Source organism: Myxozyma melibiosi, assembly GCF_037950935.1.
Source record: "Myxozyma melibiosi strain Phaff 52-87 chromosome Unknown BZA70scaffold_1, whole genome shotgun sequence".
NCBI classification, from domain to species: Eukaryota; Fungi; Ascomycota; class Lipomycetes; order Lipomycetales; family Lipomycetaceae; genus Myxozyma; species Myxozyma melibiosi.
The window spans coordinates 2020402-2043532 of NW_027042915.1; the positions used below are offsets into that span (position 1 = coordinate 2020402).

The 23131-nt window shown below is 53.3% G+C and overlaps 8 protein-coding genes across 8 annotated transcripts; 4 read left to right on the forward strand and 4 right to left on the reverse strand.

Moving 5' to 3' along the window:
• Nucleotides 1-609: 609 nt before the first annotated feature.
• BZA70DRAFT_287177 (lipoic acid synthetase precursor) lies at nucleotides 610-2051 on the reverse strand (the record flags this gene model as incomplete). The annotated part of the gene is made up of 4 exons (XM_064913929.1): nucleotides 610-843; nucleotides 930-1549; nucleotides 1616-1918; nucleotides 1976-2051. 4 exons carry the CDS (start codon nucleotides 2049-2051, stop codon nucleotides 610-612), a joined length of 1233 nt encoding a protein of 410 aa, XP_064770869.1.
• An 883-nt stretch (nucleotides 2052-2934) lies between these two features.
• Nucleotides 2935-3642, forward strand: BZA70DRAFT_287178 (uncharacterized protein; the record flags this gene model as incomplete). Its single annotated transcript, XM_064913930.1, has 1 exon — nucleotides 2935-3642. The coding sequence occupies one exon, from the start codon at nucleotides 2935-2937 to the stop codon at nucleotides 3640-3642; it is 708 nt and encodes a 235-aa protein (XP_064770870.1).
• Nucleotides 3643-3819: 177 nt separating this feature from the next.
• Nucleotides 3820-6836, reverse strand: BZA70DRAFT_27621 (Palmitoyltransferase AKR1). Its single transcript, XM_064912261.1, has 5 exons — nucleotides 6353-6836; nucleotides 5371-6273; nucleotides 4964-5301; nucleotides 4779-4891; nucleotides 3820-4721 (listed from the first exon to the last, which is right to left on the reverse strand). The coding sequence occupies exons 1-5, from the start codon at nucleotides 6464-6466 to the stop codon at nucleotides 3997-3999; spliced, it is 2193 nt and encodes a 730-aa protein (XP_064770871.1). The 5' UTR covers nucleotides 6467-6836; the 3' UTR covers nucleotides 3820-3996.
• Nucleotides 6837-6877: 41 nt separating this feature from the next.
• Nucleotides 6878-8744, reverse strand: BZA70DRAFT_27601 (mitochondrial DNA replication protein). Its single transcript, XM_064912239.1, has 5 exons — nucleotides 8441-8744; nucleotides 8316-8356; nucleotides 8125-8220; nucleotides 7874-8027; nucleotides 6878-7779 (listed from the first exon to the last, which is right to left on the reverse strand). The coding sequence occupies exons 1-5, from the start codon at nucleotides 8556-8558 to the stop codon at nucleotides 7208-7210; spliced, it is 981 nt and encodes a 326-aa protein (XP_064770872.1). The 5' UTR covers nucleotides 8559-8744; the 3' UTR covers nucleotides 6878-7207.
• Nucleotides 8745-9342: 598 nt separating this feature from the next.
• On the reverse strand, nucleotides 9343-12417 carry BZA70DRAFT_27564 (fungal-specific transcription factor domain-containing protein). Its single transcript, XM_064912184.1, has 3 exons — nucleotides 11845-12417; nucleotides 11540-11759; nucleotides 9343-11480 (listed from the first exon to the last, which is right to left on the reverse strand). The coding sequence occupies exons 1-3, from the start codon at nucleotides 12037-12039 to the stop codon at nucleotides 9385-9387; spliced, it is 2511 nt and encodes an 836-aa protein (XP_064770873.1). The 5' UTR covers nucleotides 12040-12417; the 3' UTR covers nucleotides 9343-9384.
• Nucleotides 12418-12488: 71 nt separating this feature from the next.
• Nucleotides 12489-13953, forward strand: BZA70DRAFT_27772 (uncharacterized protein). The gene is made up of 2 exons (XM_064912485.1): nucleotides 12489-13288; nucleotides 13345-13953. Exons 1-2 carry the CDS (start codon nucleotides 12796-12798, stop codon nucleotides 13791-13793), a joined length of 942 nt encoding a protein of 313 aa, XP_064770874.1. The 5' UTR covers nucleotides 12489-12795; the 3' UTR covers nucleotides 13794-13953.
• Nucleotides 13954-14341: 388 nt separating this feature from the next.
• BZA70DRAFT_27671 (PrpF protein) lies at nucleotides 14342-16099 on the forward strand. The gene has a single exon (XM_064912340.1). The coding sequence runs from the start codon at nucleotides 14640-14642 to the stop codon at nucleotides 15987-15989; it is 1350 nt and encodes a 449-aa protein (XP_064770875.1). The 5' UTR covers nucleotides 14342-14639; the 3' UTR covers nucleotides 15990-16099.
• Nucleotides 16100-19535: 3436 nt separating this feature from the next.
• On the forward strand, nucleotides 19536-20945 carry BZA70DRAFT_27849 (cyclin-domain-containing protein). Its single transcript, XM_064912602.1, has one exon. The coding sequence runs from the start codon at nucleotides 19641-19643 to the stop codon at nucleotides 20529-20531; it is 891 nt and encodes a 296-aa protein (XP_064770876.1). The 5' UTR covers nucleotides 19536-19640; the 3' UTR covers nucleotides 20532-20945.
• Nucleotides 20946-23131: the final 2186 nt, after the last annotated feature.

Consider the following 23131-nt stretch of genomic DNA (forward strand, 5'->3'; position numbering starts at 1 on the left):
GGAGGCCTCACGTCCTGTCTCAGAAGCTCGTAGCTCAATCCTCGCCACCGGGTTTCTCCGGTCTGATGTTACGCCCAACCGTCGGGGGGGCGCAAGCAGGGAGGAGGGGCTAGGTGGCGGGGGCGGAGACTCGCCGCGCTCGTCTCGTTCGTACGCATGGAAGATTTGGACAAGGCCGCCTACAGAGATTCTACGCTAGCCCAAGGCTCTACGTCAGTCTACCCAGCTACCTCTTCATACCGCATTCGAATCGCGCGGGACGATTTTGACAGGACATGTGTATCATCTTGCAGTTTGCCTAATTTGTATAGTTTATGCGCGCTGCCCGTCTATCGCGCCGGCTGATCAATTAGATAAAAAACAAAAGAGAAGCTAAACTAGGTTCGACAAAATTGCCATTCAGCGACCCTGTTTTCCCCCTTCCTCGTCTCTGAGCAAATATATTCGCGTCTAAACTAAGCAAGACGTGATTACCGCTTCATGCATCGCGATATCAGCCTCCCTCTCGCGCTGATCCACTATCGCTGCCACTATCGCTTGCTCGTTATCGCTGTTTCACTCGAGACCTGTAAACTAGACCTAGCCCAGCACGTCATTCCGTGCGTTTCCTTACACACGGCTATCAATCGTCGGGCTCACATCCTCGAGAATCGCCGCGGCGTCAGCAGGTTTTTGCCGCTTGCGCAGCACGTTCTCGATAAAGGCCTCGCCGGCTTTGTAAGACGACCGAACCAGTGGACCACTGGCGCAGTAGAGGAATCCTAGCTCGAGTGCTCGCACACGCCATTTCTCAAAGGCCTCGGGGGTGATATATTCGACAACCTTCATGTGCCGTTTTGTGGGCTACATAGACAGTTAGCATGGTGAAGTGAACAGAGAACAGCAACTCTGATGAAGTAGAGCAGTCAAAAAAAGAAGAGGCAACTTACGCGCATGTATTGTCCAAAAGTGACGACGTCGACGCCAACCTTTCTCAGCTCGACCAGCGTGGCCTCGAGCTGCTCGTCCGTCTCACCAAGGCCGAGCATGATACTCGACTTTGTGATCAATCCTTCCTTGCTCTGCTTCGCCTTCTCAAGAACCGCGAGACTCTGTCTGAACGTCGCGCGGCGATCGCGCACGTAAGGCGTCAACTCCTCGACCGTCTCGACGTTGTGCGCATACACATCCAATCCCGACGTCGCCATGATCTCAACCATATCCAAATCACCCTGGAAATCGCCCGTGAGCGCCTCGACCAAGATATGCGGTGCCTTTTGCTTAATCTTGATCACCGTCTCTGCGAAATGGCGTGCGCCGCCATCAGCCAGATCGTCGCGGTCAACAGTCGTCAGCACAACGTATCCGAGACCCCACTGTGCAATCGCAGCAGCCGTGTTCTCGGGCTCGTGAGGATCCAGCGGAGGTGGGTTCCGGTTCGTTTTCACGCTACAGAAGCGGCAGCCTCGCGTGCAGGTGTCGCCCATCAGCATCACGGTCGCCGTCGCCTGCGTCTTGTCGCTGCCGCCCCAGCATTCGCCAATATTCGGACACCTGGCTTCCTCGCAGACTACATCATACAATCATTAGCACTGTTGTTTCTGTGAGAGTTTCGAAAATGAAGTTATTTGCATACCAGTGTGCAGATTAAGGCCCCGTAGATCTTCCTTGATCTTTGAGTAATTCGTCCCCATCGGTATATCAGTCTTCAACCACGTCGGCAATCTAACAATCTCCTTCTTCCGAAGCTGATCAGGCGTAACAACATCATCCTTCGTAGCCCCCTGGCGCAAAAAATCGTCAAACGACGGCCCCGCATTCAACACGTCCGCAAACCGCGTCGGCCGTCGTCGCCTCGTGGGCTTCGGCTCGGCATCGCCGGCAGCGGCCGCGGTGCTGCTGTTTTCTCCGTCCTGCGGTGTTGACGGAAGCGTGTCGGCTGCGACGGCGGAGTAGTGCCGGCTAAGCGGGATGAGTGAACAGGGCAAACGCTTACTCTGGGAAAGTGGTCGAATGGAGTGTTGTACTGCGCGGCATACTGGCGCGTAGTAAAGTCGTGAGCTCGATGACATTTTGAGATTGATCCTTTTCCTCGACCCAAATACTGACTTGCAAAGTCGATGAAATGCTCTAGATAGCAGTGGAATCTATGCGTAGCCCAACAACTGCTTTTTGCAAAATGCTGGAGTAATTATTCGAGATGAGCCTGAAATGAGCTGCCTATCTTCTCGACGAGATGTGCAGCAACAAAACCAAATAGCGACACGAATGCAAAGACAGAAGCTTTTCAATTCAGCGCAGACTCCTGAATTGTATCAAACAAAAAGAGTGGCAACGAATGGAGGAGAAGAAGTGAAATATATATACTCGCCACGGAGTCAGGCAAAGAGCAATAATTACACAAACGAACGTAACTTTCAAAAAAAGCTCTCTCGCGCTGTCTGCCCGCGACAGCTATCCGGTGGGAGTTGGACGTGCTTTGTCAGCGGGCGGTCTGCGTTGTAGTTTCCGTGTTGTACGCACCGTTTTATGTTTATATTTTAAAACAGTGCGGTTACTGTTGTTCTGGTTCCTGTATCCTCTCCCAGCAGCCGCCCCCACCCTCACCCACACCCTCGCCCGCTCGGCCAGCAGTCAGTGGATTAGGGCTTTCTCGATGGCTCAAACGTGCAAGCGTTCGGTGCATTACAGGCATTAATGCGTTGCGGCTCAAACGCGAGAATTTCAGAGCAGACTAACAGCGGATCTCCAAAATGCATGTGATATCTGAAAGTCGCAGTAGCCACGATCCACGTCTGAGTTTCGTTCGCGATTCGAGAATACTGCTGTTCTGTTTGCTTATCTGCTGAGCGTGCTATTTGTTTGATAATTGTTGAGAAATACTGTATACCCATCTCCATCCGGTTCTTGATTCCCGTCTGTCATTTCGGTGCTGTGTTCTGAAATCCGCAAAACATGTCGGACGAAGCGACTTCCCCCGACACCAGCGACCCCGAAGACGCACCCCATTCGCCGACCCAGATCAACGAAAGAATGCACCTAGCAGCGCTCGAGCTCGCGGCGCAGCAGCAGCCGCAGCTACCCAAGGCGTTCAACAAAACGCTGCGACTCCCGCGCAACGTCGAGACGCAGATCCACATCGTCGCGGGGATGGGCATGCCAACCGTGCGGTCTGAGGCGATTAAGATGGCGATGGCGTGGACGGGGATGGTGTATAGCGCGAACGGGCTCGATCGGATTCTTCGCGCGATCGGGCTTCGTCCGCTGATGATTGTCAAAATCGATCCGTTCTCGCACATCAAGCTCGCTGAACAGAATCTCCCCTCCACGAACCCCGTCTCAGCTACACCTACTGGTACACCTATTGGACAAGCCCGAAGCGGTCTAGAATCAGACAAAAAGTTTCATATCGTTCGAACCGAACCAAGCAGCGCATTCCAGCTCTACAAAGCCGCGCTCGCGCCGAACTTGGAGGCCGCGGCACTCGACCGCATCGACGTCGATCCTCTGGACTCGATGCTTCCGCGCACGGTAGTGCACATGCTCGAGGGAGCTCTGTGGCGGACTGAGGCGAATAGCGTCAGGATCGTATTTCAGAAATTGGCAGAGATCGAGCGAACGGTGTATTATTCTACTTTCGCAAACTATGTGTTGCCGTGCTGAACATTATCCGCGGAAGGGTGGCGTACGGTGTATGGTTTTACTTTCTGTTGTTGTATTTTTAGGGTCGGGATTACATTACAGACAACTGTGAGCGAAAACCGACAGCTCTGGATTATTTCTCTTGCAAATCCGCTGCAGGAAAGTTCACTCTCTGCACCAATGCACGTCTGTAGTGCATCTTCCATAGTCTGTTAGCTTCTAATCTGTTTTATATTGAATAAGTCCCCATTTTGATGCAATCAAAACCAAAAAATGTGTATGTAAATAATAAAAGCGCAAAAAAAAAATCGTAACCTACGCGCCGCGCGATCCCGTCCAGGCCGTCGTTATAGTCCTGCCTGCCTATGTTGCGTTTCAAACTAGGACATCATAACCCGGAAGCGCGTCGTAATCTTCTTCCGCATTATGGAATCTTCGAGGCACAGACGACGCGCCGACCGCAACATCCCAGAGCCGATAATAATCCGCCGCCCTGCCCTTAATCTTTCCGTTCCCGCGCGTGCCATCCGCGTCCGTCAACTTTTGCGAAAACACGCTCTCGTCGCCACCCCAGAAATCCCGGCAGTTATTCACAAAGCCGCCGTCGAACGGGTTGTAGTGGTTCGAGATTGTGTTTCGCGGACGGCTGCTGCTTTCGCGGTGGTGGCCGCCCGAGGCGGAGGCGGAGAGGAAGCTTAGCGCTTTCGAGCTCGCGCAAAAGTCGCTCACGAGTGAGATGAACTGCGTGATGCCGAGGAGCTTGCAGCAGACTGCGAGCGCGCCGCCGTGGTGGTGATGGTTGTGCGTGAACGCACCGGGCTTGTCGGCAGCGTACGGGTCAGCCAGACCGGAGGGCACGGCCTCGTCGTCGCCGGCGCCGCCCATCCAGCCGTAGCGGTGGAGGTTGTATGCTTCGTTGGTGGTGAGCGCGCGACAGACCTGGTAGAGTTGTACAACCGTGAGGATGGAGACCCAGGTCAGTTGAACGGCAGACCATAGCGCGATGAAGAGTGTGAACGGGTCGTAGCTGACGACCGCGCAGAGATCTTCTTTGAGAATCATGCATTCGTAATCGTCGTCGTCGTCGACCTCGGAGAAGTCTAGCGTAGGGTTAGTATACTCCGCTCAACCACTGTGTTTAATGCATTGGAACATACATTCGTAAGTCAGATACAGCAGAATCGGAATTGCTGTCTCCAGGAGAATCACGTAGAGTAAGAAGGCTCGGTGGTTGCGAACACCTACACAGTTATTGATCCATGGACAGTGACTATTCAAATACAAGAGATTAGCAAACCAAAAACGCGAAAGGATATAACAAAATTTCAAGGCTGAAGCATACTGATCGACCCGGGCTACACATTTCTCGCACACGCGACAATGCTTGCTTCTCAACGGCCGCCGCGTGAAACAATATATACAGAAATGCCTCGAGTCGTATTCGCCGATCGAGAGCAGCTCGTCGATGATCTCGCGCTGCTCGCTGTTGCCGGCCGGTTTGGGGATAAACCCTGGGTCCATGGACATGCTCTTGACAAAGAAAAACATCGAGAGGCCAAAGACTATGAAGAATAGAAGGTTTGCGAATGGTCGGTCGTTGGCTGTGCCTGGTAAGATGAAGAAGAACCAGCGAACGGCGACTAAGAAGGCTGATCCGGAGAATATTCCCGAGAGATAAGGCTAGATTACGATAACAAAAATTAGCGAAAAACGGAGACAACGGAATAGGTAACGGAGTGGTAGACGTACGGTTTTGTGGATCTGCACAGATCCAGTGCTTCCAGACTCAATGATCTTCATAAGAAGCGTATGCGATCCCCAAAGCCACACAAGACTGAGCGCGATCGCAACAAACGCATTAATCCACGTCAGAATCTCAAACGTGATGAAGAGCATCATCCACGGCCAGAAAAACACCACCCGCCGCAGCATATACTGCGATATCTTTTTCGGGATCGTCATTCCGTCGGGATCACGGCCCGCTTTTTTCAGCGCGAGAAGCCAGACGGGGTAGCACATCATCTCTTTGGCGATGATCGCGGGGGTCTTGCCGTCTGCGGTCTCGGCTTTCACGTCTGATCCTTCTTCGATCAGGCGTTTCATCGAGGCCATGTTTCCTCTCACGACTGCCCAGTGTAGAGGGGTGAATCCTGTGTCGTCTTTCAGTCTGACGTCGGCACCCCATCGTAGAAGAACATCGACACTCAGAGGGTCTCCTTGGTACGCTGCCCAGTGCAAGGCAGTGCGCTGCTGAGGATCCGCGTAGTCGACCGGCAGACCCTGGTGAAGCAAATACACAATAAGCATAATATTTGACGAGTGGATAGCAATATGCAGCGCGTTAAACCCTTGCGCATCTGTTCGCAGCGGATCCGCTCCCCTCTGGATCAGCAAGTACGCCATGTCACTTAATCCGACTCGGCACGCCCACAGCAGCGGAGTAGCCATCAGCTCGCCGCCCTTCTTATCGACCTCCGCCCCATGATCAAGCAAGTAGTTGACGGCTTCGATCGCATTGTTGATCGCCGCCCAATGCAGAGCGGTCGTGCCGTCCGGCGATGTATCGTGGACCGAGAACTGTTCCGATTCGATCAGTCGTGCCAGCTCGGCAACGTCGCCGCGCTGAGCCGCTACTAACAGCTCACTGTATTCCTCTCCGCGGTGTTAGTACTACAATACCTCTCTTCTTCCGCTGGAATATGAATATGAAATCAATTAGTAGGATGCTTACCAGTGGCACCTGCTCCCGTCTCCGTCGCGCTTCCGGACGCCCCATCTCGATTTGCTGTCTGTTGCTGTGACTGTTGCTGATGTTGCTGCTGAGGTGAATGCTGCTGAGCCCCATTTGTATTCTTTTTGTTCATCGCCGCCATGTTTTGCAGCTCCGTAGTCGGCTGGAGCGATTCTGGATCCGGCAAAGACGTCATCTCGTGCGCTTTCTAGCCTTGCGAACAGTCTCAGCCAGCTCTCAGGAACCAGTCTATTCTACTTCAACCAGAAGTACGATCTGTAAGTAGACACAATAATCAGGTCAAACGAGTCTCGGAAACTAGAATCAGTCTGCGCAGGCTGGGATCGGGGTCGCGCGCGCGGTTGATGGCAATGGGGTGTCACGTTAAATCAAACGTATTTTGTTCTCGCTCCCTCTCCGAGCGCGGCGCAGCCGTTCGTAAGCGATAATTGACGCGTCAGCTGACTTGACACCAACCCCTTTGATGTTTGTAATCCGATAGGAAGGTTTTGGTTATTCTTGACAGGTCGATTTAACGGCGTTGAGTCTCATGTCGCGTAGATTTGACAAGCTCTTTGTTCACCTTTGCCAGCGACGAATGATCTGGAATTTTATGGGTTTTTGTGGAGACTTTATCGCTGCGAGAAGCGTATTTCCGAGTCCCGATGAAGTCACTGGTATGGGTTTTAAGCGCTGGTTCGAAGGCTCGTGCATGACCCACATGATAACTGCTTCAACTGATGCAGGAGGTCATGCGCCAAAGCGATCAATGTAGAAAATATTCTATATCGGAGAAGAAAAACGAACGCCGCGATATTGATGAGCGAAAAGACAAGCCAGAACTGGAGCGATCGACTACACCTTTGTCAACCTAGCTACTCTCTCCTTCACCACATCACCAAGTCCAACCATGCAAATAGTAGCCCATGCCGCCAGACCGAATCTCGGAACCACGCCCCTGAAAAACCCAGACAGGCCGCTGGTTCTGTAGATGTGCCGCGCGGTCGAGATCATTGTCAGTTTCTCCGGCCGCGACGGGTCAGATTTGAGGGACTGCATCTCTATCCTGATCACCTCAAACGGCTGGTTCCAGCAACTAAGCGCGCCGCCGATCGACGACGCAAGAATCTTGTCGCCTACTCCAAGTTTTCTCTTCGTCTGCCCTGATGCAGATGATTCGATCGCGCTCGAATCACCTATCCCTCGTATCCGGCAGATAAGAGTTTCCGCGAATCTCGAGATGCCGATCCGCGACGACCAGCCGGTGATCTGCCGCATCGCGACCGCGTTGACGCCCTTGTTGACGCCCCTGATTCCCTGCGTGCGCAGGATCTCTGCAAAGACTGAAACAGAGCTTCTGGGTTTTTGTCCATTGACTGTAGTTTTGTCGCGCGTTACTTCGATAGTTTTCATGCAGGTCGTAAATCCTACAACGAGAGATGTTAGACCGTCCTCCGCTCCATAACCACAGCCAATCTATCATCTTCCATCTTAAAAGATCAAAAATCAACAGCTTCTTACCCATAGTCAAATACGCTTGAGCAGCTCCCCCACAGACACCGCCCAGCACACCCGAAGCAGTAGGCGAAAGATGGAGCGAATTTCGCGAGAGGCTTTCGACCTCTGTGGACGTGAGCAAGAGAACTGATCCCTTTGTCGAGGCCTCGATCCATGCCTAGAAAATCACGAAAAACGCACATTAGATTCCGCGCCTTCCTGTTTCCTAGCTTCTTCAAATCGCGAGAAGGATAATCGTCATAGGAAGCACTCACCCATGGGATCAGGCCTTGATAAAAACCGGCGATGCCGCCTCTAGACCAGGTCTTTCTTATTCCTTGCAAAATGGTGTCGTTACGATTTGCTGCGGCCTGGGAGACATCACGATTGCTGGCGTTAGATATAATTTTTTTTTCTGATTGGGAACGCGATCCTAACGATCTGAAAGATAGAGAGCGGCTCTTACATGAGTCTTGAGTACCTCGAACGGCTGCCCAAGTGTTGTGACTTAAGAAGATGATGATTTAGTACACTGAAGAGAGACAAATGTATCAGATCATAAAGAGAGGTTGGTGGTACTGCGCTGCGCACCTTGAAATAAATTCATAACCGCTCCCACGGCAAGATTGGACCACGATACCTTCCTAACTTTGACCTTGCCATGGCCGCCATCATCTCGGACCGCACTGATCGCAGAAGACTGCTGCATATCCTGCCCGCGAAACAACTCCGCAATCTCGTGAGCGTGATCTATCTCGCCCGCAAGTGAACGAGGAAGCAAGGGGAACGAGAGACGAGTGCGGGATGCTAATCGATCTCGCCCTATCCAAGAAGCGAGACCGACATCTCCTTATATGTCCATCAAGAGATCATCGCTCCAGCAAGCTTTTTCCCATCCTGCTTTGTTTTGTTTTCTGTTTACCGGTTCGAACCATAATCTCATCCCAGAAACAGCGAGCGGCCTGCTCTCTCCGCTGCTCATTTTTTTTAGTTCACTATCCTGTTCCCTACGCCTTGGTTTTACAGTTATCAGAAACCTTGATTTGTCACTAAATCGTTTTCCCGATTTGAGTTAGGGACGGATGACCCCTGCCGATGGACGATGCGGCTCGCGCGCTCCGAAACTTTTCCTTTTTGCTTCTTTGTCTGCGAAATGTCAACCCAGGCCGAGCTCAAGTCGCAATGGCAACTCAGATGACTTTTGTATTTATTGGTTGCTCATAACTATCGAGACTGCAGTAACGCCCCATAAGCAAAATTATCAGACAAAACGGGGTCATAGCACATTTAGCAAAAGAAATACACTGCAATGCAACTGGGAACTCTCATCCAGAAACAACATCCATCCCATTATAATCAATCAATCAATCAAACAAAAAATCAGCAAACGCGCAGCAGCAGACAACAAACACCGACCGGCAAAAAAAAAGAATTCCTCAGCGCAAAACTAGAACGCGGTAAACACCATATATGCCAATTTCGATATCAAACAACAATAGAATAAATACAATATTTTTTTAAATCAAGCTTTGGTCTCAAGATGCAATATCAAACAAACTGTTCAGATAACCCATGTCGATCACCGGGTTCCCGTTCGAATCCGTCAGCACACCGTCGAATCCCATCGGTCCGTACTGGGACGCAGGCAGGTTGTTGGTCGTCGGCATGCGGCCTGCCATCGCGTTTGGCACCGGATTTGTCTGGTAGAGCGCATGCATCGCTAGATCTGGGTAGTGGTCTGTGTGCGCGAGCGGATCGTGGGCCATATTAATATCGCCAGAGGTGGGCACGTACACTGAATTGTCGACCAGCCCGGTGTCGTAGTTTGTCTTGTAAACGTTCACGGAATCATTGCCGTACCAATTGTTCATCATTTGCGGGTTTTCCATCAGCGGTTCTTCTTTTATCGGACCAACCCCATCAGACCCAGCCTGGTACACATGAGTATCGATAGGGAGAACGGTGCTTTGTGCCATAATATGCTCCTGTGCATATGCAGTACCCATAGGTGACACGCTCATATTCGATTGAGCTGAGGACGGAATCGGATCAGAGAGCGGCTGATGTGGTAGTGATGATGACAGTGGCGCTGAAGCTGTTTGCTGATGTTGCTGCTGCTGGTCTTGCTGAAGCTGTTGATTAAACATCGCCAATGTGCGCGGACTAAGACTCTCGATAACGAAAATGCACCGATTCGCAATCGGCCACATATCACTCATAGCCTCAAAGAGCGAAATCGACGATCGGATGTTTTGCTCCACCGTCTCCGAGTTTGTCATTGCGCGAATCTCAGCACTCGAACACAGCGTGTAGAGCATGGTCACGCTCGCCATGAAAAGACCGAGTAGCGCAACCCAGGTGTAGGTCACGCGGTTCTGTGAGTAGAGCGCGACGTACGCGTTGATCAGACTGACACTCGAAACATAGCACGTCTTCATCGAATCCAGTGTAGGGGTCGGGATAGCAGGCGAAGGTCGGTGCAGCAGGATCTGAGAGTTGTGGTACGCAATCTGAAACCACTCCGTGGACTGGAACGTGCTCTGCGTCTGCAACGTATACACCGGAGCACTACGGATCCATTCCTCAAGACTCTTCCGGATCGACTTGCGCTTCTCCTCCGCCACAGCCGGCGACTGGATATTCTCAGGTCTGGCAGGATAAAAGTTGAGCTGAATCTCCGCGTTCAGCTGTCGAAGACGGATGATGTGCAAAAACGCAGACATGTCCAGCGGCGACGGCGGCTTCGACGGAATGCTGAGCTGAGAATCGCGCCGCTGGATCGCCTGAGGCGACCAATCCTGCTGCTCCTCCGAAATGCGAAGCAAGTCGTCGTCCGACAAGTTGAGCGGCAAGTCAACGTTGATGTCGGAATCCGCAATCGTGACCGGCCGGCCGAGCGCGAGCGACACGCTTCGGTCAAATATATACGCGCACCAGAATATTCGCTTTCGGATCTCGCGCTGGTACAGCGGGATGCTGCTGCTTGGCTGGCGGTGGAGACCCATGTCGATGCACATCCGGATCATGATTCCCACGACATGCCACACGTTCAAACTGCGCGGCTCGTTGATCGCAAACATGGTGAGAAGAATCAGGCCCTGGATAGACTGCAGATCGTCGCCGGCGATTAGTGCGTCGATGTGGTATTCCATCGCGGTCTGGTAGTACTGCAGCGGCTCGTACTGGTGTCTGATCTTGAGCTTGCGCATATCGATCGCGCCGATGGCAAGGATCATGAGAGTGATGAACGTGTCGCTACTGGGTGCCTTGACGTCATTCATCATAAACGTGTTTTCAAACTGATTAACGAAAAAATGCGGCCGGTGAATAAACGGATGCTGAGGCCATCGCGTGGCGAAAAACGAATCGGCGAGCGTCTCTGCCGAAGCACGGTTCGGTAGCGCGTCGATCGCAGGCGGAAGCTCGGAGCTGTAGGAAACGGACTCGACGCGGCCGTCGAAGGGTAGTGTCGAGTTTTGCGCCCGCGACGAATCAGACCATTTGAAGGTTGACTGTAGGATTCGCGCAAAGTGCACGCCGCTCGAGCTGCCGAGATATCGTCGTTCTGAAGCGCCCTCGAGTGACAAATAGCCCACGTCGGCAATAAGCGACTCTGTGCCAGCGTCGTCATCTAAATGTGTCAGCATCACTGATAGCTAATAAAAAAGAATGGAAAAAAAGAGATGGTACCTGGAGGGCTCTGGACGGACGGAGATTCAGAGTTGGCGCCCTCGCTCTCGTTGCGATTCCGTTCCCGCGATGCCCGGAGCTGGGCCTCGAGGCTCCTGACTTTCTCCTCGAGATTTTCAACGTACCCGCGCGGATACTGGCGGTAGGTGAGTCTATCGGGATACACGCATTCTTTGTTGGTCTTCACGCAGGTATTGCAAGCAGGCACGGCTCCGTCGCACTGATCGAGGTGGTTAGCATCCGACTTTCGCACGTTCGCACAATCGAGAGCGTATAAGGAGTAGAGTAGAAGCGGGGAGACTCACTTTTTGTTTGCGGCGACGGCAGTACTCGCAGGCGACTTGGATGCGAGTAAGACCCGGGCGGTGCTTGCGTCCGGGGTTCGGACGGCTGGGGGTGGTGGTTGGTGTTCCATGTGTGGAAGACGGAGCGGCAGCTGCCGGAGCATGCAGCTGCTGCTGGGTCTGGCCCGCGAGTGCGCTATCGGGGACAGACGACATCGGTGGTAGACGAGCGATAGTGCGGCTCGGAGGCAGGACGACCGAGGGGGAAGCAGGCCTGGTAGGAGCTAAAGAGTATGAAGATGTGTCTGCCGGCTTTGTCTGGCTGTCAAATCGAATACGGCGCGATCACGGTCCGTGACCACGAGAAGCGAGAGAACGCGAGAGCTTGTGGCGTGCGTCTTGCGCGGAGAGAACCGGCGGAGAGACCGGCGCAGAAACTCTCATCGTGGCAGGTTAGGGTTATGGAAGCCCTTAGTAAGGCGCGCGAGCTGAGCGGTCAGCGGGCAGACGTTGACTAATGAAACGCTATCTAAGGACAAAGCTCGCGGGCAGATCAGTGCAGCGGAGGAAATCTCTGTCGCTGCCCGCGGAGGGCGACGGCGACGAGAGGCTCGGGGCAGACTCGAAGACTCGAAGCAGACTCGAAGCAGACTCGGGGAGCCGTCCTGATCTTATACCCTCCACCGCCCGACCCAGGCGAGCGCAACCAGGCGTCGGAAGCAGCTCCGTTGTCGTGCCAACGCTATTAAATTTAGACTTGAGACCGCGCAGAAGCGAAGGTATCGCGACGCGCACCGTCGCCTTGAGTTTCGGATGGCCTTCCCGGCGGGTGTTCTAGAAATGCCCTGCTGTGCCCGCCCGCTCGATCCCCGTGTCTGGTTGTCACTGCCGGTATTGTGAGTGGGTAGCAGCGGTAGAACACCTTCACGAGTACCTGCTTCGTTTCTCAGTCCTCTGTATGCAGCATACTCGATGACCGACGACGCTATGCTTCCCACCGGCGCGTGGGATACTCACGTCCACATCTTCGCTCCGAGCACCCATCCCTACGCCTCCACGCGCTCGTACTCGCCGCTCGAAGCACCCCTGCCCGCGCTCCTCGCCCACTCGCGCTCGATCTCGGCCACCGACTCGCCCACGAACCTCGTGCTCGTCCAGCCTTCGCCGTACGGTCGCGAGAACTCGCTTCTCGTCGAGGCGCTCGCGTCTTTGAACAGCGATCCGGCTCTGTCGTCGGTGAGAGCGCGGGGGATCGCGGTCGTCGACAGCGGTAGTGCGACGGCGGAGTCGCTGCAAGTACTTCATGATAGTGGTGTGCGCGGTCTGCGCATCAATCTCGAGTCGTCTGTAAACGCGCGGTACTCGACTGACGAGCTCAAGACCGTGATTGCTGATTCAGCGGCTGCCATCTCGTTCCTGCCCGGATGGGTTCTGCAGCTATTCATCAAGAGCACTTTGTGGGACGGTAAGTCGCTCCCCTTCGCGTCCACCTTCAACACCAATCTCTCTGACAGTTTCCAGACCTCTTACCGTTCGTCATGACCCTGCGCGTGCCAATCATCGCCGACCATCTCGGAGGTCTACTAGGCGCCTCGAAAAGCCCCGTCGTCGACTCGGCCAACCCGCTCTCGCAGCCCGGATACGCCTCGCTCGTCCGTCTAGCTCGCGAAGGTCGCGTGTACATCAAAGTCTCCGGTCTCTACCGCGCCTCGAATGCGCGCCCCGGATTCGAAGACCTGGAACCGATCATCAGCGCGCTGGCCCGCGACGCTCCAGACCAGCTCCTGTACGCGAGCGACTGGCCGCACACGGGCGAGGCCAAGGACAGACTGAAGCGGTCGAGCGACGCGCCCGAGGCATTTCAGGTAATCGACGATCGTCTTGTCATTGCCAATCTTCGAAAATGGGTCGCGCCAGTGGTATGGCAAAAGATGTGCGTCGACAATCCGGCCCGTCTGTTTTCCAACTAGGGTTCCTCTTCACATGACGAAGACACTACACTCTGGCCAGGCCCCGCACACTTCGCCCGAGACAGCGTCTGTCAGCTGCAGGATTTTGGGTATCCTGCAACACCCCTTGCCACACTGAATCGAGCGGGGTTGGCAAGTGCGGCGCTGGCCCGTGTGGTGGTGGTGGTGGTGGTGGTGTCTGTTGCGGAACTCGATCCGCAGGCGTATGTGCGCCGGCCACTGCTCTCCGCAGCAATAAATTTCTCTGCATCGTTTATTTTTCTGCATATCTACAGTCTCAAATTCATCTACAATCAACACCCTTCATCCGTGTATCAGCTATGTTAACAATATATAAAATAGTACTCAACTACAAGTCCACTGCTCGTCTTCTTGCTGCATGTGCGAGCAGCTCGACGGATGTCTGTGCGCCTGAGCTGAAATCCCGCGTGCTCTGTCTGCCGGCTACCCTAAGCTTAATCGGGCAGACAATGAATGATCTGAGAGAATACAACACGCAAGATCTTCAAACTACTTCTTTACCCAGAAAAACAACAATCACTAGTTTTATATTTTTTTCTCCAATCTGAAGCGCTGGGCGACAAAAAATTTGTTTTCATAAATCCTAAAACGGATCGTGGTCCGCGGCGGTTAACCCTATCCGCGTCCCGTGTCTTGAACTTCAACTTGCTCGATTAGCAAAAAAAACCTGGAGCAGTAAATTGATATTCCCACCCCTGTCCGCTCTCTATCCCCATCGCTTGGCTTTATATATCCAGCTCCTACGGTCGTGGAGATAAAAGAAATGGTTTGAGGAATCTGTTTGTTCGTCTACAATTGCCTCTTGCTCCAAACAAAACTGACCTAATGTCTCACCAGCTCACACGCGTTTCGTCACTGCTGCAAACGCTAGAGCAGCAGCAAGCTCTAGCGCTCCAACAACTCTGCTGCCGCCGACGCGCCTTCCAGACCTCCTCGCGCACAGCATCAGCATCAGCAGAAACAAAGACGAAGAAGTATGACCGCCCGCAGAACCGCCTGCCGGCAGCGTACTACCGCGGCGGCACCTCCCGCGCAATCATGTTCAACCAAGCCGATCTGCCCGAGTCACGCGAGGCCTGGGCGCCAATCTTCACGGGCACGATCGGATCTCCCGACTCGAACGGGCGGCAGCTCGACGGCATGGGCGGCGGCATCTCGTCATTGTCCAAGATCTGCGTCGTGGGCGCGCCCGCTGGAGCTGCGAAAGAAGCGGATGTGGATTACACGTTTGCGCAGGTCGAGGTCCGGAATACGCATGTGGACTACGCGAGTAACTGCGGCAACATGAGCGCCGCGATCGGCCCGTTTGCGTATGACTGGGGCCTCGTCGACCGGGCGTCGGTGCTGAACGCAGACAAGAAGACAGCGACGGTGCGGATCCACAACACAAACACGCGCAAGATCATCCACTCTACGTTTCCCGTGATTCCGGGCGCGGAAGCGGTCTCGGACGGCGAGTTTGCGATCGACGGCGTCAGCGGGACGGCGGCGAAGATCCAGCTCGATTTTATCAACCCGGGCGGGTCAAAGACCGGCAAGCTGCTGCCGAGCGGGAACGTCGTCGACGTGTTTGACGACCTGCCGGGATTCGACAGGCCTGTGTCGGCGACGCTGATTGATGCTGCCAACCCGGTGATATTCATCAACGCGGACGCAGTCGGCCTGCGCGACCCGGCTATCCTCCCCGACCAGCTCGAGCTGCTTCCGGACGTTCTCGCCCGTCTCGAGACGATCCGCAACTACGGCGCGCTGAAGATGGGGTTCGTCAAGACGCTCGAGGAAGCGCAGCTGACGACCTCGGTGCCCAAGATCTGCGTCGTTTCACGGCCGGTCTCGCACATTTTGTTTGATCGCAAGACCACGCTCTCTGCGACCGAGATCGACGTCGTCGTGCGCGCAATGTCCGTCGGACAACCCCACCGCGCGATCCCGATCACCGTCGCGCTAGCGACTGCTGCTGCTGCGCGACTGGAGGGATCGGTGGTGCACGACGCGCTGGCGAAGAATCGGGAGCCGGCGGATAAAGACGGCATCACGATTGGGCATTCGAGCGGGAAGATCGTGGTCGGGGCGAAGTTTGAGGGCGGAGAGGGAGATGAGCCGTTGAAGCTTGCGCATGCTACTGTTTACAGGACCGCGAGGAGGTTGTTTGAGGGGGTCGTCTACTGGAAGTAGAGAAGATGCTTAAGATGATTTTGTATAGAATCAGTGACCGAACCTGATAGCCTCCTACACCAAACCTCTATAATAAAAAATCAGAACAAAGCAGATCAGAACATCTACTGTAAACACCTACAAACCGAGCTATTTATAATCAACGAGATCACTGGTAAAAATAAAACAGGAAGAAAATAGAGAGAGTTTTAGCCAGCCCCCGGAAAAAAGTTTCAGCGACTCAAAGATGCTGCGGCGCGCCGAGCGGCTCGGTTCCAAGGTAGTCGCCGTCGTCGTCGTCGTCGTCGGTCGGTCAGGTAAGGTGTACGTGTGCTGTGCTATTTATATATATGAGTAGAGCACGGTTACGCTTTTGAGTGGTATTATTGGATTCGTGAGTTGATTTTACTGGGTGTTGGGAGGGTGGCGGAGGGAGGTTGTGAGGTTGTGAGAGCAGCGGTGGTGTTTAGAGTACTTGCGTCCAGTCGCCTTCGAGCTACTGATGAGGAAAGCCTGCAAGCAGTTCAGAAGTTCATTTCCATTCGAACCGGACACGATAGGTAGCGACCGAAAAAGCGCAAGCACGGCTTTCTCGAGTGTCGCATAAGAGTATAGGAGAGTAAAGCAGGGCCAGAAAAAAGAAATCAAAAAAGAGTGTGTGACGTGACAGGATAGGCGCTGGCATCACATAGTTTTGCTGCCGCCAACCGCTAGTTTACACCGGATGGCGGACAAGTCGGAGATGCCGCTCGCTGGGTGACGGGTAGACTATGGGTTACGAAGAAGAAGAAAGAGGATAGTTAGTGCATTGGTTCATTTCTGGGTGTCTTCTTGGGTAGAAGAAGAAATGCGACACGGGTTGGGAGAGGGAATGCAGGGTATCCGCTACGTTGGACGCGGACGGACGACCACGGCGCTTGTCGGCGCCCGTCTTTAATGAAAAGCAAATAATAAGACTAGCAGACTACGAGATGAAAGAGAGAGGCATAGCAGATGCTTGGAAAAACAAAACAGCCTTTGCCACTGCGGGAGCCATCCGGGTTTGGCGAACGAGCGCAGACAGAAAGCCGCGCGGAAGACCCGACAAGAGCCGCGAGACAAGCCTGAGTTTTGGCAAAACCCTAGACGACGACACGCAGTCAGTAGAGAGGAAAGACGGCAAAGAAAAGAGAGAAGAACGAGAGGCGGCAGGACCGGCCGGGTAGGGAAAGATGTCCGAGCTGAGGATGTGAACGCAAAAGAAAATAGCCGGGCGACCTCCGGCGGAAGTCTTTCTCGGATAGGTTCAGAACCGGAAGGTTAAAAAAGAAAAGAGCGTGAAACCCTGGCTGGCCCACACAGAGGGAGAAGGAAGATGGAAATGCCGCTGCTGCGTCTTCCGGCCGGCCTGGCGCTGGCGCTGGATGGCTGGCTGGATACTCTAGTGTAAGCGCAGTAGGGCGCACAGATCACTGGTGCTGGTGAAGGGCGAAACAGCAAGCTGGAGGATGGAAAGAGGGAAGGATTAGCAGCTTTTCCAGTTCTCTACGGATAGCTATGGAGCAGGACTATCACACGAATAGATAATTGATACAGAGAAGATTAAAAGGGGATAAATCTAGCATATGGCAGGTCTGTAAATTGGCGTTAGAAATAGGGGAGCAATTATCTGCAGCAGGATTACAAAAAAGGGCATGCGCGACAAGGATGATTGCTTGCCTGACTGACCGAAAGGGAAGCAAGCAGCAGCTGTTTGAAATATATTCGGACAAAAGGCTCAATGTGAGAGATCATAAACGAAGAGGTCACAGGTTGTGAAATAGTGACTCCGATCGGTGAGTGAGTAGTGAGTAGACTGTTTTCTGTCAAGGCTCTGTAAGTCGAGTCTAATTATGAATTATGAGTTTAACAGATCTTTAGGAGTGGGCAGCGGTGACGCTGTTGGTTTAGTTCATAGACTCGATTTGATGCAGGTCTTGGTTGGAGTTGTTGTTGACAGACACAGCAGAGTCGTAGAACAGAGAAGAAAGCGCACCGCGGTGCCAATAGTATAATGACGATGATTCTGCGTGTGGGGTCATAACTATCTACTGTGTGCTGAAAGTTCGAGAAATGCGTCCATCGGCCGAGGCAGACTGTCTCCAAACACCGCGACACTCGTTCGGCAACAAAGCATCTTGGCGACAAAGAGGAGATACAGCTACACGGAGAGATTAGAGACCAGGATATGATATGGGCTGGAGTAAGAGGAGTAAGGAGTATCTGAGCAGCGGGAGAATATCGGGAACTTCTCGTGTCTGCCGACTCTGCCCGCTTGCTATCGCGCATGTTTGTTTGTTTATCCTACTCAGTCGGCGATGCGTCTTTGTGCATATCCCAGCTGCGCTCTCCGCACCTCCACGATCTGCTCTTCTAAGAAGAGGCGGCGGTCTGGGGTAGCCGGGCAGGCCAAAAGTAGAAACCGGATGCACGTGAAGAGCTGTGAGTTGGTTATCCGATCGGGTACTGATCCGTGAGCAGAGATGTGAACCGCGTGGCATGTGAAGCGGCCGCAGCAGCAGCGGACTACCGTTAGCAGCACTCGCTGCGGCCGCCTGTTCTGCGGTGTATACAATCATATTGTCTTCATATTGTCTAAAAGATAGAAGAGGAGACACTTCTACAGTCTACGGTCTACAGTCTACGGTCTACATCACAGAGCAACACGGTTGCTGCTGCATGCCGGCGCAGTCGGGGCCGAAATGCAACCGGTTGTGCGTGCGCCTACTTGGGCCTCCGGGACACGCAGTGTGCCCCCCACTACGACACGACCGCCCACTCTGCTTGCAAGCCACCGCGATGGCGGGATTGCCAGAGCCAGAGCAGAGAGAGTCAGAGCCTGCTCGCCGGCTGCTAAGAGCGTGGAGGAGGAGACGAGAGAGAGAGAGGAGTAGTCTGATGTAGATGATAGTATAGAGACAAGAAGCAGCAGCGCCAATAAAACAAAAGGTGTTTCTGTTTCTGCTGCTTCCGACAGGTTGTTTTCGTTTGTTTTTCTGTTGATTTCAGTCTACTCTCAGCTGCTCAGTTCACTCACTCACTCACTTCTACTCTGAGTGAACGACGAATGTGGCCGGGGAAGACACCGATGTGAGCCGCCATTCAACCGGCGCTTTGTTTGGTCTGCGCTGAGTCGATTGATGGCTGGCCAACTCAACTCAACTCCACTCAACTCCAACTCCAACTCCAACTCCAACTCCAACTCCAACTCCAAGCGCGGTCGAGGTGCTAAATATGCTCTATCTCTGTAGAATAGCGGTGGTTACTATTCTAAAGAACAATGAATGATATAATAGGATCTTATAAGAATATAGAACATGCACCTCGGCAGGTGAACAGAAAGGCCTTCCGAAAGAAGCAGCCGAAATTCCCCGAAGCCGCCGAATAAACAAAAAACAATGGGCCGAGGTGGAACCAGCTGCAGGAGTCGAATCGACTCAGTGGCGACTCCGATCGACTTTGCCTCCTCGACTCCGGCGGTCAAACTCTCCCAAAGTGGCTCACGGCCCTAAACCTGGTCGGGTGGCCCTCTTCCTTCTGGCGCATGTCAAATACGGCCTTCGCCCCGCGCTGCTGCCCGTTGTCCTGACCTCCCCTCCTCCTCCTCCTCCTCTTCTTCTTCTACACTGTTTCCTTTCTCTATTCCTCCAGACAATGTCTGCTACAGTCCTCCTCGAAAGGCACCAATCCTTCTCCACCCCACGATCGCAGCATCTGATACGGCCCATCGACACCCCTCCAAGCCCACCACCCTCAATGGCCGATCTTTCCCCCTCCGACGCCCTGCACCTGCTCATCGTCGGCATCAGACGCATCCTCGCGGTGAGCGACCCCGCCGCCGCCTCATGGCAACGACACCGGCCCTCCGCTGCAGGCCTGCCCGTGTCGCCTCCTCCCTCGGCACCCCTCTCGCCGCCCATGTCGGCCTTTGATATCCGCAAGCGCGACGAGCAAATGACGCCCTCGCCTACCATGATGGGCGCGCTCGCGTCGTCCGACAGCGACAACAACCAACTCAGCCCCGCGACCGAGCAGCCGCCATGCATGACCGACGACTGTCCGCCGCAGCAGCAGCAGCAGCAGGAGCAGCCGTCGGCCGAAGACCTCGAGGCCGAGCACCAGCGGTATATCGTCGACAAGGCCAACCAGCGCGCGATTGTCTCGCGGCGGTTCTGGTCAAAGGCCGTGCCGGAGATTGATATAGAAAAGTACCTGCGCCGGATACACCAGTACTGCCCTACGTCGACGGCGGTGTACCTCGCGACGAGTCTGTACATCTACAGACTGTGCGTCGTGTCGCAGGCCGTGCCGTTGACGCCGCTGAATGCGCACAGGCTGGTTATCGCCGCGCTGCGGATCGCGTCCAAGAACCTGGAAGACATCAACCACAGCCAGAAGCGGTTCGCCAAGGTGGGCGGACTCTCCGAGAGCGAGCTGTGCAGACTCGAGATTGGCATGCTTTTCCTGATTGACTTTGATCTGAAGGTTGACGTGCAGGTGCTCGAGGAGCAGGCTGGTTTGCTGATGGAGCTAGAGAAGTGCTAGATTTCATTTATCTCATCATGATCTAGTCGTCTATCTTATATCCTATTTTTGGGCGCGTGTTGCATAGATTTGCATACCATTGCATCTTATCACAAAAAGATACAGCTCGCATGCGGGAGGGCGCGGCAGCGTATTCTTAATGTCAGAGTCGGGTGTGGTTTTTTATCGAATTGGGAACCGGTGTTTGTTACCGCTACGGGTTTATTGTATAATACAGAGTGCTATGTAAATAGTCAAAGGGAGGAAGGGTGTTTGGAATAGTTTTGTTTATTGTATTAAGGACAGGCGTTGGGATTGGATGTGTTTTATGTTGTTACTACCTATACCTTAAAGAAGCACAAAAATATAATCATAATTATATATCATGCAGTACAGTAGATAGCAGAGGATATGCAGTAGAGGAAAAGGGGAGTTGACATGTGCAAGAGAGAAAGATGAGCGCCCCTGGTTGGCGTTCCGAGGATGGAAGGTACGTGGAGAGCACGCGGCAGTCTACGCCGGCCCTGGTCCCCGAGAGACCGAATCGCGTGGAGAGAATAGTAATAAAAATAACTAGAAATAATAATAATAAAAGACGGAAATAAAAAAGAGTTGCGAGTGGTCAGGGTGCAGGACGTCGGCCGAGGCATTGATTGTCCATCTATATCTCTAAATCTTCGTTTACGGCCGTACGCGGATTCGAGATGACGACAATGATCGCCGGGGGGGAGGTTTAATAACAGGGCGGGCAGATCAGGTAGATCAGTGGAGATTGGAGATTTGAGATTTGCAGTGAGTAGACGGCAGCGAGCGTTTGGTATAGTGGGATGTGGAGGGTGGGATGAGTGATGGGCGGTGGCTGGCTCGGATGTCAAGGAAGGAAGAGGAGAGGAGGAGAGAAGCAAAGAGCGAATAGTAATCAGAGCTCGGAAGATGATCAACAGATGAATAAGAACAACAATCTGCAATCCGCACTCGCGCGGAATCAAGGAAACAGAAGTGAGGATGCACGTTCAGAAGAGATCGATTATCCGACGGACCGGCGAAGGACACGTCGGACACGGCAGCGGCGGTGACTGCGGACTGACGTAGGAGCAGAGTTGTGCAAATCATGTCGACTGTGTTTAAACCGAGTAAATAAATATTAAAAATAAATAATAATTCTTTGTGCTAATCGCCGAAAAGCAAACTTTGAATGGAAAACAGTGGACGGCTCGAAGAAGCTCAGATTCGCCTTCGCCTTCGTCACTGACCGCTCAGTGTACCTGCCGTGTCTGTGTCTCCTGTTGACTTCAAGACAAGGACAATGACTCTCGCAGCAAGGGACAGACTGTGGGTAGAGACATAGAGATGAGAAGAGCACCATCACCGAATCTACTTCTAAATACACCAGCGCAGATCCGGGGGCGTTGCTTCTTTCACGTGAAGACAGCCTCTGTTCTATCGCCTAAGTGATCTTCCCTCCGCCTTCGCCTTCACTTCCCGAGCCAAGCCGATGACGCACAGCTCAGTGCACAGTGCACAGTGCACAACGCACAACAGCGTGCCTTTTCTTGATATCATTATTATGGATGGACGTAGATGATCGTTATGCACAGCGCTGGCGAGGCGACATGGGAAGTTCGGTTTGCAACCACTCGTCGTCAGATATTACATAACACTGATCCCACGCGCCTGTCTTCAGCTGTGTTCTAAGCGCTAAGCGCAGCTCAGCAGCCCAGTACAGTCCAGAGCAGGCCGAAGCAACACCAGAGGCTGCAAGTAGCCGTCGGTGCGGAATGTGAGTGTCGAAGGGTCATCCATTCCTCCCCCGGACTTGGTCCCCGCCCCTCCTCTTCACGGCTGCAGCGACGACAATATTATCCGGGGTAAAATACCCGCCCGCTGGCTTCCTTCTTCTCTTCTTCGCCGTGTCTTGTCTCACCCAGTCGCAGTCTCACTCAGCCCGACCGTCGAATGTCGAACTCGTCTTTTTCTTATTCTCTGATTCTTTTCTATTTTGTCTTCTCTGCTGTCGGCGTTGGCGTTGCCGTCAACTGCTTCTTCCCGGCAGAAGTCGCGTGCTCACCGCTAATCCTCTCTGTTGTCTACCGCGGGGATCCGCAAACCCCACACAAAACTCCCCGCCGGCGCCTCTTTTTGCCTGCGACTCTGCGATAATTCCACTTCCAGTGTTCTTTGGATTTGTCCTAAACCAGCCACGGCTCTCCTTATCTTTTATAATTGTAAACACCTTGTATTTCCTATTCCAGTATCACTCCCGCCCCTCCCACCTCCCATCCAAGACATTACCCACTCACAATCTAGACCATACCACTAAATAGAATACAGCCTCCAACTAACCTCCAACCAATTTACTATTCACATCCCTCATCTCATCTCTGGCTGCTCTATATAATCCTCTGCGGCTTCCAATCCACCTCAGCAACACGGGTCTGGTACCCAAATCTTACACTCCCAAGTCAAAACTTCATAAAAAAAAATTGAAATCGTCATAGGATCTAGATTCCTCTCGGGCTGGACATCAGAATCCAAGATGATTCCCCGGTCGGACTAGCTGCTCCTGCTACTTTCTCTCCACCATCTCTACTGCTCGATATCATCTCCGGCCTATGGTGGCA

What these genes read in the sequence shown, in the direction of transcription:
- BZA70DRAFT_27849 (XM_064912602.1), top strand. Translation starts at nt 19,641, where the DNA reads ATGTCTGCTACAGTCCTCCTCGAAAGGCACCAATCCTTCTCCACCCCA.
- BZA70DRAFT_27772 (XM_064912485.1), top strand. Translation starts at nt 12,796, where the DNA reads ATGACCGACGACGCTATGCTTCCCACCGGCGCGTGGGATACTCACGTC. An exon ending in CAAGAGCACTTTGTGGGACG is followed by an intron (nt 13,289 to 13,344) that starts GTAAGTCGCTCC and finishes GACAGTTTCCAG; the next exon opens with ACCTCTTACCGTTCGTCATG.
- BZA70DRAFT_27671 (XM_064912340.1), top strand. Translation starts at nt 14,640, where the DNA reads ATGTCTCACCAGCTCACACGCGTTTCGTCACTGCTGCAAACGCTAGAG.
- BZA70DRAFT_27564 (XM_064912184.1), bottom strand. Translation starts at nt 12,039, where the DNA reads ATGTCGTCTGTCCCCGATAGCGCACTCGCGGGCCAGACCCAGCAGCAG. An exon ending in GCCGTCGCCGCAAACAAAAA is followed by an intron (nt 11,760 to 11,844) that starts GTGAGTCTCCCC and finishes CACCTCGATCAG; the next exon opens with TGCGACGGAGCCGTGCCTGC. An exon ending in GTCCGTCCAGAGCCCTCCAG is followed by an intron (nt 11,481 to 11,539) that starts GTACCATCTCTT and finishes TGACACATTTAG; the next exon opens with ATGACGACGCTGGCACAGAG.
- BZA70DRAFT_27621 (XM_064912261.1), bottom strand. Translation starts at nt 6,466, where the DNA reads ATGGGGCTCAGCAGCATTCACCTCAGCAGCAACATCAGCAACAGTCAC. An exon ending in GACGGGAGCAGGTGCCACTG is followed by an intron (nt 6,274 to 6,352) that starts GTAAGCATCCTA and finishes CACCGCGGAGAG; the next exon opens with GAATACAGTGAGCTGTTAGT. An exon ending in TGTGTAGCCCGGGTCGATCA is followed by an intron (nt 4,892 to 4,963) that starts GTATGCTTCAGC and finishes GTATTTGAATAG; the next exon opens with TCACTGTCCATGGATCAATA.
- BZA70DRAFT_27601 (XM_064912239.1), bottom strand. Translation starts at nt 8,558, where the DNA reads ATGCAGCAGTCTTCTGCGATCAGTGCGGTCCGAGATGATGGCGGCCAT. An exon ending in GGTTATGAATTTATTTCAAG is followed by an intron (nt 8,357 to 8,440) that starts GTGCGCAGCGCA and finishes CATCTTCTTAAG; the next exon opens with TCACAACACTTGGGCAGCCG. An exon ending in TCAAGCGTATTTGACTATGG is followed by an intron (nt 7,780 to 7,873) that starts GTAAGAAGCTGT and finishes CTCTCGTTGTAG; the next exon opens with GATTTACGACCTGCATGAAA.